The sequence below is a fragment of the Rutidosis leptorrhynchoides genome, chromosome 2, assembly GCF_046630445.1.
Source record: "Rutidosis leptorrhynchoides isolate AG116_Rl617_1_P2 chromosome 2, CSIRO_AGI_Rlap_v1, whole genome shotgun sequence".
NCBI lineage: Eukaryota > Viridiplantae > Streptophyta > Magnoliopsida > Asterales > Asteraceae > Rutidosis > Rutidosis leptorrhynchoides.
Genome location: NC_092334.1, coordinates 508,206,130 through 508,216,524, shown reverse-complemented (window position 1 = coordinate 508,216,524; position 10,395 = coordinate 508,206,130). Strand labels below are relative to the sequence as shown.

The 10,395-nt window shown below is 36.2% G+C and overlaps 1 protein-coding gene across 6 annotated transcripts; it reads left to right on the top strand.

Annotated features, from left to right (window-relative positions):
• The first annotated feature begins 1,950 nt into the window (after window positions 1–1,950).
• LOC139894542 (uncharacterized) lies at window positions 1,951–9,727 on the top strand. Of its 6 annotated transcripts, XM_071877896.1 has the most exons (9): window positions 1,951–2,760; window positions 3,165–3,257; window positions 3,845–3,935; window positions 4,149–4,212; window positions 4,724–4,969; window positions 6,061–6,177; window positions 6,584–6,623; window positions 6,715–6,820; window positions 8,400–9,727. In XM_071877896.1, exons 6-9 carry the CDS (start codon window positions 6,077–6,079, stop codon window positions 8,528–8,530), a joined length of 378 nt encoding a protein of 125 aa, XP_071733997.1. In that variant the 5' UTR covers window positions 1,951–2,760; window positions 3,165–3,257; window positions 3,845–3,935; window positions 4,149–4,212; window positions 4,724–4,969; window positions 6,061–6,076; the 3' UTR covers window positions 8,531–9,727. The 6 variants fall into 6 exon arrangements, 2 of the variants coding, with proteins under 2 accessions (XP_071733997.1, XP_071733998.1); XR_011775060.1 differs by lacking the exon at window positions 6,061–6,177 and having other exon boundaries at window positions 9,361–9,727; XR_011775061.1 differs by lacking the exon at window positions 8,400–9,727 and having other exon boundaries at window positions 6,061–6,181; window positions 6,715–7,508.
• The last annotated feature ends 668 nt before the right edge of the window (window positions 9,728–10,395 follow it).

Below are 10,395 nucleotides of genomic sequence, written 5' to 3'. Positions count from 1 at the left end.
CGACGCGAGACAAAGGTTTCAGAGAACCAATTCGGTTTCATGCCAGGACGCTCGTCGATTGAGGCGATTCACATCGTTAGAAGCCTTATGGAGAAGTATAGGGAAAAACAAAAGAACCTACACATGGCGTTCTTAGACCTGGAAAAGGCTTATGACTGTGTCCCGCGCGAGCTGATTTGGAAGACTCTTAACGCTAGGGGTGTCCCAAGTAGATATATAAGAACTATTAGAGATATGTACGATGGGGCGAAGACTCGCGTACGCACGGCAGTGGGAAACACAGAGTTTTTCCCTGTAGAGGTAGGTTTACATCAGGGATCGGCCCTTAGCCCATATCTTTTCGCTTTGATCCTAGACGAACTAACTAAGATGATACAAGATAACATCCCATGGTGCCTAATATTCGCCGACGATATTGTTTTAGTTTCGGATTCCCAGGAGGAGCTTAACAGAAGGCTAGAGCAATGGAGGACTGCACTAGAATCAAATGGCCTACGAATTAGCAGACTTAAATCGGAGTACCTTAGATGCGATTTCAAGACGAGCGAAGAAGAACAAGAGGATTTAGTGGATGTCAGAATTGGGGATCAGATTTTACCTCCACAAGAGTCCTTTAGATATTTAGGCTCGATGCTTCACAAATCGGGAAGGATAGGTGAGGACGTGACGCATCGTATACGAGTAGGATGGTTGAAGTGGAGGGCATCGAAAGGGGTGTTGTGCGACAAGGTACCCCTTAAATTGAAAGGGAAATTTTTCAAGGTCGCAATCAGACCGGCCATGTTGTACGGCTCAGAGTGTTGGCCAATGACGAAAGCCCAATAGAGGAGGATGGAGGTGGCAGAAATGAGGATGCTTAGGTGGACGTGTGGCAAGACCATGCTAGATATGATACCAATTGGAGTTTTTAGGGAGAACTTGGAAGTTGGGAACATAACCAACAAGTTGAGGGAAGGACGACTTAGATAGTTCGGGCATGTTATGAGGCGCCCACTTTTAGCCCCGGTTAGGATAGTCGAGACCCTCGTTGTTGGAGGCGTAAGGAGAAGGGGTAGACCCAAACGTAGGTTGGAGGATAGATTGAAGCTTGACATGAAGGAGCTCTTATTGACCGAGGACATGACTTCTGATAGAAATTTGTGGAGGAGTAGAATTAGAATAGATGACTAGGTTCTACATGGTGTTTATTTATCTTATATATTTATATTATATTTCTTGCCTACTTGCTTGTGTGCACTTCATATATGTCTTTTTTTTTTCCCTGGAACTTTACGTATTGGCTGGACATGTTTTATGGATATATAATATATCTATACTTATTGTACCATATTCACATGCTTTATTGCACTATATGGTTACATGTTTGTATTACATTATATAGCAATTAATTTATACGTACTTACATATCACATGTTTTTATGCTAACATAGCATACTTATTTGTCTATGCCTACATAGTATACCATCTATTTTATACTGCATATTATACCTACATGCTTCTTACCAACATGTTTACGTATACTTATTGTACTTACATGACTTGTTATACTTGCATATTTGACACTCACATATTTTACTTATATGTTATATTACTCAATATTGTTATATGCTTTATTTACCTATATATATTGTATTGGAGTATACATTATTCATGGTAAAACTTCTATTTTGCCAACTTTACTTGTTTATTTTTACTTCACATATCGGATTTTATGGTTGTTTTTGGTCGGAGGTCCTAGGAAGCAGTCTCTCTGCTCTACAGAATAGGGAGGGACGACTTCCTCTACCTGGGGACCGATAGGTATCTTGGGTAGAAGAATGACTTCCCTTTTACTTTAGAGTAGATGAAAGGACTGCTTACATCTAACCTCTCCTACTCCACTTTAGTGAATTTGGTATTGTTGTTGTTGTTTAAACTGTCGTATTCCCGTCCGTCCATATCTATAAATGGTAAAGGATGTACACACTCTTCCCATCAGTTCTCAACTCGTTGGCTGCTCTTATTATTTCATATATGAACAATATAATAACCAGGTCGTTCTTCATCTTTTCTTTTCTATCAGGGTTCTTTAATTGATTTCAACCTTAATTATTTTTATGCTTTTATTTTTTCTTTTCAACTATGTAGTTCATTTTTTTCATTAGGGTTTTTTTAATTTTATTTTATTATTATTATTTGGTTATACGGGGATTGGGGTTTTTTCTTCCGTTGCTAAAATTCTTAAAAACTAAAAACTAGGGTTTTTATCTTTTTATTTTATTTCTTTTATCGTGATCTTACTTTAATTTTCTTACGAAATTAGGAGTCTTTTTTCCTGGTGGTGTTAATTTATTTTAAAAATTAGATACTGAATTTAGGGTTTCTTATTTTTTCTCAGGGTTTCGTTTGATCTTGTTTTGTTATAATTCGAAATTAGTGTTTTTTTTTCTTCTGATATTGTTAAAATTTCTAAAAAAAACTGTTTTTTTTATTTTTTATTTTTTTTTATTTTTTTTTTTATTTTGTCGGATTTAGGGCTTTTCTTCTTATTCTGTAATTTCAAAAAAAGAAAATAGAGATTTTGGTTCTTCTTAAGAAATTGGTTCTGTTATGTTTAAATTTAAGTTAAGAGGTTTTGTAATTGTCACCTTAATGGTAAAATTAGAGAAACACAGTGGCGCTTTGTTTACCTGCAACTGCAAAGCAAGAAAAAGGTCCAAGAATCTATCTAGGTAAAGTTTAAGGCATGGTGACAGGGTGATATAGGGTGAGTATGTAATTGTAAGTGTTCTTCAATGCTCACCAAATTCTAATTTTATTTTCTCTTTTTTCTATTAGAGTCCCAATTTATTAATCCAGATTGGTCGTTTGAAATCTATGCAATGTTAGTACTTGCTGGTTTATGTATATATAAGATGATTAGCACTTGTTGGTTTATGTATAACATGATTATAAAGATAAAGGTTTTTCAAACTGTTTATTAAACCCTAAAAGGTGTGGGTGGGGATGATCAGTAGATGGCTTAAAGTAGTGAAAATTATTCAAGTAGTGAAAATGATATTTTGTTAAATGATATACGACTGACTACCGTATGTTACATGCTCGTCTTAAAGTAGTGAAAATGATATTTCTATTCATTTTTACATACACTGATTTTGTTTAATTTTCTTTCCGGTACCTTGCAGTTACGGGTGCTCCCTGTTTTCTTTGTATGCATAGTTTCACATGCAGTCTTCTTTTCTAAGTTCATCTAGAAACAGAATAACTCAAAGATTGAGGTTAGGTTTTGAACTGATGCAACTATTATGTTGAGTATTTTACGTCTTCAGCCTATACATCTTTTTTTATAAAGTTTTATTAATTGTTTTGAAACGAGATATCAAATTTCAATAACTAGATCTTTTATTTTCAGCTTTAGGCCGACAGTCGTGTGCCTATTTTCGTTTTAGTATCCTACACAAATTTGTAAGAAGTTCGTCATTGCTTAAGCCGATAGTTTTGTATTTCTACATATTAACGTTTTGTATTTCTACATTGAAATACCTTGTAACACAGTTTTTTATTTCTACCTAAACTATCCAAATTGCTTAGGCTTAAATGGCTCACTCAAAGTATGAGGCAAAACTATCCAAATTGGTTGGGCTGTGCTTATGTATTTATACATTGAAATACCTTGTAACGCAGATTTGTATTTCTACATAATAACTTTTTGTCAAGTAATTATTTAACCTCTAATTATATGAGAGGTAGTTAGTACTTCTCGTACTAGGTAATTGTAATAGTTTTTTTGCGATGCTTACCCTTATTTTATATACTCATTATTGAATAAATGTCACATTCTTATAATTCAGTTTGATATTGACAGCTCAAAAATTGGGATTGCAAGGAGTTTATTTCAAGTAATTGGGAACTTGTGTCAAGTAATTCAGTTTGATATTGACAGCTCAAAGATTGAGGTTCGGTTTTGAATTGATTTTGTTTAATTTACCCTTAATTTGTGTTGTGTTTTCTTTTATCATAGTTAGATTTTGATTATTTTTGTGCTATTTATCATGTAACGATTATTATGTTTAATCGTTTATTATTTTCAGTTTGCTGAATTGATTTTGTTTGTGTTAGAAAGGTGTAAAATTTTGATGTTTTTTTTTTTCATTTGGATTTGGATGCAGTATGCTCAAGAACAGGAGTTTTTCTCGACAAACAGTGCGTGTTTCAAATAAAGAGAAGTAAACGGTGAGGTTTTAATTTGTTTTTTGTAATGTTTTCAAGTATTTGGGAACTTGTGTCGAGTGGTATTTTGGTATAGTGATTAATTTCACTTCATGTTTCTTTAAATTTCCAATTTGTTAAATTGAGTTGAAATTTGGTGTTGGATATCTTTGTCCGACTGTATTATGACTTGATTTAGTAGTATAATTGAAGATGGGAGAATCTGAAAGGTGTTAGCTTCATGTATGATATTATGACTTTTATTTAGTAGTATAATCATAGTCTCAATAACTCAAAGAGGTATGCTTTACATTTACCTATTTTGCATCAAGGCTTATTCTTTGAAGCTCTTATATATTTTGTTTATATTTCCTTCATTATGAATTCTCTTTCTTAAGAATCTTGTGTTGAATTTCATTATGATGTTTTGATATCTCAAGTTATCTTATCGTTATTTACAAGGTCTACCAGCTTCACGAGTTTGATTATTAAGAAAAAAGGTCTACCTTTTATATGATTTTTTTGTCGAATGTAGAAATGGGGCTGCTGGAGAAGGTTGTCTAAGTGTTGATGTTTTCTGAACATGTTTACATTGTTGAAGGGGTGGATTTACAATTTGAATGGGATGAATCTGAGGTTTTTCTCCGAACAAAATTCAACCGTTCTTTAATCTGTTGTGTGAGGTACATTAAAGTGCAGAGATGTTAGATGGGTGCCTGATAATCTCTTTTGTGGAACTTAGAAACCGAAGCCATTCAACAAGTATATCTATCTATTCATGGTATGACTACTGTTTTTTATTTGATCAATTTTTTTAGTTATACACTCCATTGCTATTTAATAAATAAAAGCTTTTCTCATTTGGAACTGTAAGGGCTATACAATCTGTCTGATAGATGAGATACCGAGAAATCATTTGTTGGTAATAGCTATTCCGTATGGGAAACAGGAATGAGCTAGGCACAAGAATAAACGGAAAGGTTTAAAAAAACGGAAACGCGCCTCGAGGCGAACCGAGGCGTACGTTCGAGGCGGAGTTAAAAATTTATTTATAATATATATATATTTTAATATATACGTATAAATATTAGATTTTTGAATAGATAAATATTTATTTATAATTTATAATACAAGTAACAGTTGATGTTTAAATATTAAATCTGTCTTTTTGTTACTGTAATGTAATAAATAAAATTGATAACAAGTCTATGCCCCCATTTTTCATGTCCAATTAATTAAACCCAAGCCCAATACATTGATTACAAAAATTTAGCCTTATAGCTTTACAACTAAAAGCCGTCAACGTCAATTAGTATCTCACAATTAGAAACCCTAGATCTGAGTACATTTCTTTTACTACCTACCATCTTCAACCATTCTTCCACCAACCAGTAGTTCCTTTAATTCCAGCCAAAATAGTTCTTCACAGATGGAAATTGACACAAGTGACAGGTACGTTTCTTTAATTTTTCTAAACAAGCAAAGGCATCAAATCGATTTCAAAGATGGAAATCGTTAAAGACCTTCTCACAGAGCACAATGAGGCGTACGTTTTTCACTTACCTGTGAGGCGTACCAAAATCGAACCGCCCATGCGGACGTTTCAAAACGGAATATTTAAGAAAATCGCATTGAGGCGCGCCTCAAGGCGTACGAGGCGACCGTTTTTTAAACCATGACGGAGACTAACGTCTTTTTCTTTTATTTGATAAAAATTAAACTGCCTTACAAAATAAATGAACGGCAATATAAATACTAGAAAATAAGATAAGTTTAACATGGAAACAAAATAATTGTTTAGTTATTCGCGTGCCCTAACTGTCAACTTTAATAATTGTTCAGTTATTTTACTTTCTGATCATTTGAATGTAGATGTAGATTGCAACATATGTTGATTTTCTTCGAATGTACACAAAGTGGTTGTTTTTCACTGGCTAAATTTGAGCCCGTCTTGCAACTTGTTGGTTTTGGGCATGTTTTGTTCTCTGTGTGGGTAAATTTTAGTTAGGCTGTATGTGTTTATTTTTCTTTCCGGTTCCTTGCAGTTATGTGTGCTTCTTATTTTTCTTTGTATGCTTAGTTTAACAGAAAGTTTAGGATTTTTTTATTCTGAACCTTTTTCTAGTGTAGTTGATCACCTAACTTCTAATTTATGAACATAGTTGGCTAATATATATTGTCAGTGTGAGCGGAGTGGAGTCTGCTTATAATTTGTTCTGTAGGATTTGTTAAAATAACTTGAGGCTGATATATCCAAGGAAAAGAGAAGTTTCAACGAGTATTATATGTCTTGGATGTATTACACTTTCACACAATTTGGATGTATTACACTTCCACACAATTTGGTAATGGTTAAATTTGGGTTTAGACTCAAATACTTCACTCTTTTGTATAGGTCAAAACAATCCAGACCACCTTTCTTCAGAACAACAACTGTTAGTTCTCTCTAGAACTGAACTCTGAAGGTTTATTGCTTAAGTGCTTTTTATCGGGTTTTGTAACCACTTTTTTTGTTTGGTTTTGCAGGTTGATGTTTGTAGCAGGGGAGAAAATATTTGGCTCAGTTTGCTTAAAACTTGTGATTATCCTGTTCAACACATCTGCGCTAGTATTATTTTTGCAACTAATCAAGGTATTGATGTAGGCTCTTCTTTTTCCTATTTCCTTTTATTAAGTTTTTATTGCATCTATTTTGTTCAGTTGTGGACTTGTGAGGGTTAATATGTACGTATTATTAAAGGAAGAAGAAGATGATGATGTTAAGTCTTTTGGCCCATGTCGTCTAACATAGACATGGTCTAATTTGGACATGGACATGCCCCAAGTCCTCCATCTCTAACATGACATGGAGCATGTCTTTCATCTTGGACATGGGGCCATGTGGTCGTCTTCCAACATGGGCCATGTCTTTCATATACGCCCGTCTTCCATCATGGGTCATGCGTTCCATATCCGGGACATGGGCCATGTCCTCTAATTTGGATATGAGGCATTTTATTAATTTGGAAAGGGTCATGTCTTCCATCTCAGACATGGGTATGGGTCATGTCCTCCACCTCAGACATGGATCATGTCCTCCACCTCGAACATGGGCCATGTCCTCTAACTCGATCATGGTCCATGTCCTCTAACTAGGTCATAAGTCATCTCCTTTATCTTGGTCACGTGGCATGTCCTCCACCTTGGACACGTGGCATGTCCTTGGACGGTCCTCAGGACGGAGGTTATGCTCTCCGAGGGGCATTGCCCTTAATCTCGGACGTGGGCATGCCCTCCATCTCGGATGTGTGCATGCCCTCCATCTCGGATGTGGGCCTGGGTCATGTCCTTAATCTCAGACATGGGTCATGTCTTTCACATCGGACCTGTGCTATCGGTCATGTCCTTAATCTGGGACATGGGACATGGGTATGGGTCATGTCCTCCACCTCAGACATGGATAATGTCTTCCACCTCGATCATGTGCCATGTCCTCTAACTAGGCCATAAGTCATCTCCTTTATCTTGGTCACGTGGCATGTCCTCCACCTTGGACACGTGGCATGTCCTTGGACGGTCCTTAGGACGGAGGTCATGCTCTCCGAGGGGCATTGCCCTCAATCTCGGACGTGGGCATGCCCTCCATCTCGGATGTGTGCATGCCCTCCATCTCGGATGTGGGCCTGGGTCATGTCCTTAATCTCAGACATGGGTCATCTCTTTCACATCGGACCTGGGCTATGGGTCATGTCCTTAATCTGGGACAATAGGGTCAATGTGCCTAATTTAGTCATGGGCCATGCCTTCCATCTCAGACAGGGTCAATGTGCCTAATTCGGTCATGGGTCAGGTCCTCCTCAATCTGGGTCAATGTACCTAATTTGGTCATGGGCCAGGTCCTCCTCAATCTGGGAGATGAGGCACGTCCAGCACGTCCTCCATCGTGGACATGGGGCACGTCCAGCACATCTCCATCCCGGACATGGGCCGTGTCTATTTTGCCGGAAATTCCGGTATGTTTTGGGCTCTTGATTCCCGGTGCATATAGATACTACAACCACCGTTTAAAGTTATTATTAAGATAAACAACATCAAAGTTAAGCAAAAATTGTTTACATAAAACAATCTAGTCCTTTGAACGTTAGAACTCACTCTTAATATTTCAAATATGAATCTTTTTGGATTACTTAATATCAAATCGTTAAAGTTGCAAAACTAAACCTATTGTGAAGGTTGCTCACTAGCACCAATACTACTTTGTAACGGTCTTGATGAATTCTCTTGTAACCGTGGTTTGGAATGTATTACATTAGAGTGGTGGGTAACTGTCATTACAATTCTATCTTCAGTGGAATGCATATAGCACAATAGATGATGATATCCTTGACTTATTTTAGGCCCGTTTCATTTGCTAAAATTCGAACTCAACTTGTTATGTTATAAAAAGATTGAAAACGTTTGTTGTGATTATAAATTAGTAGCATATCTCATCTTTCCGCACCTCTCTCGTACCTTCTAGATTTATCATTTTATGTAAGCTTAGAAACTCAACAGTTAAAAATATAATTAGGCAAGGAGCATATCAAAATTTCAATATCTAGAAGGTACGAGAGTAGGTGTAGAAAGATGAGATATGCTACTAATTTATATTGCTTGATTATATTTTTATCTATTGAGTTTTTAAACTTACATGAAGTGATAAATCTAGAAGGTATGAGAGTAGGTGCAAAAATATGAGATATGCTACTAATTTATAATCAGAACAAATGTTTACAATTTTTTTTATAACATACCAAGAAGTTTACTTCGGATTTTGGGAAATGAGACGAACCTAAAATGAGTTGATGATATTGATTGGCTATTGTACTATATGATTGTTTACAATTTTTTTTATAACATACCAAGAAGTTTACTTCGGATTTTGGGAAATGAGACGAACCTAAAATGAGTTGATGATATTGATTGGCTATTGTGCTATATGCATACCACTGCTGAAGACAGAATTGTAGTGACGGTTACCCACCACCACTGGAATGTGATGATACATTCCAAGCCACTCGCCGCTGATGAGATCATAACGCCAAATGTATCTACTTGCAATCCTTCCACCTTCAATGAAACCCAGTAAGCTAATGTTCATTATCCCCCTCACATCTTTTACGATTATATCTCCATGCGTCAAATTACGATCAGGATTGAAAATTGGAGGCATAAAATGCAATGGCAAAGTTACACGACGCTGATAGTTAGTTCACTGTTAACTACATTAGTTCACTGTTAACTACATTCGACGAATGTCATAAGCACACAATGGGACCCTGAGAAAATCCACCAATGAAATGCGAAGTGTTTTCCAACTTCTAATGGCAATCAAGGAGTGACGTACATCATCTTGAATACATGTGTGTCCCTTACAAAAAAAATATGCTAAATGACAGATAAGGTGAAGATGTGCAATATTCAGAGCTGAGTGTCTCACTTCTAGGGATGGCGCTCGCGGGTAACGGGCAAGGGTTCTGTATTCCTGCGGCCCGTTACCCGCGGGTAAAAAAACTTTGCCCGTCCCGCGGGTAATAATAATATACAACTTCGTTAAATTTCTTTTTAGAAAAGTTATATGTAGTATTATATTTTTAATCATTATTGCGTTACAAGTAAAATCATTTTTAAATTTGATAATTGTATGTATAAACTCGCGGGTAAATTAAAAAAAGTTTCATAAATTAGCAGATCGGGTTTTACCGCGACGGGTAGTATGTACCCCCGACCCACCTGCGACCCGTCGGCGGGTATAATTTTTTACCTGTACCCGAGCTCGCGGATGGATTTAATGATTTTACCCGCCCATCATGGATCGGGTACCCGGGGTCACGGGTTTTTTCTCGCCCGTTGCCATCCCTACACTTCCTAAGATAAACACTAGACTTCAATCAAACCGGAGTAACCAAATTTGTTTGTCACTAAGAATGCTTTGAAGATTATGGCTAATACAAGTATACTTACTCCCATCCCAACGTTAACCTTTACATGATTTAAACGACCTTTTCGGATGATATCCTAGGCTCATGAATAAAGTAGTATACTTAAGAAAGGTGCTTGCTTTTCTTAATCTTAATTAGCTTAACTTCTAAGGGGATGTTTACTTAGAGCTTTATGAGATTAATTGTCTCGAAGGATTTTTCGGTCCGCTTTTTTCTTGTTTACTTATATTGATTTATCAAGACTTGC

What these genes read in the sequence shown, in the direction of transcription:
- LOC139894542 (XM_071877896.1), top strand. Translation starts at nt 6,077, where the DNA reads ATGTTGATTTTCTTCGAATGTACACAAAGTGGTTGTTTTTCACTGGCT. An exon ending in CTTTCTTCAGAACAACAACT is followed by an intron (nt 6,624 to 6,714) that starts GTTAGTTCTCTC and finishes TTGGTTTTGCAG; the next exon opens with GTTGATGTTTGTAGCAGGGG. An exon ending in TATTTTTGCAACTAATCAAG is followed by an intron (nt 6,821 to 8,399) that starts GTATTGATGTAG and finishes CCTATTGTGAAG; the next exon opens with GTTGCTCACTAGCACCAATA.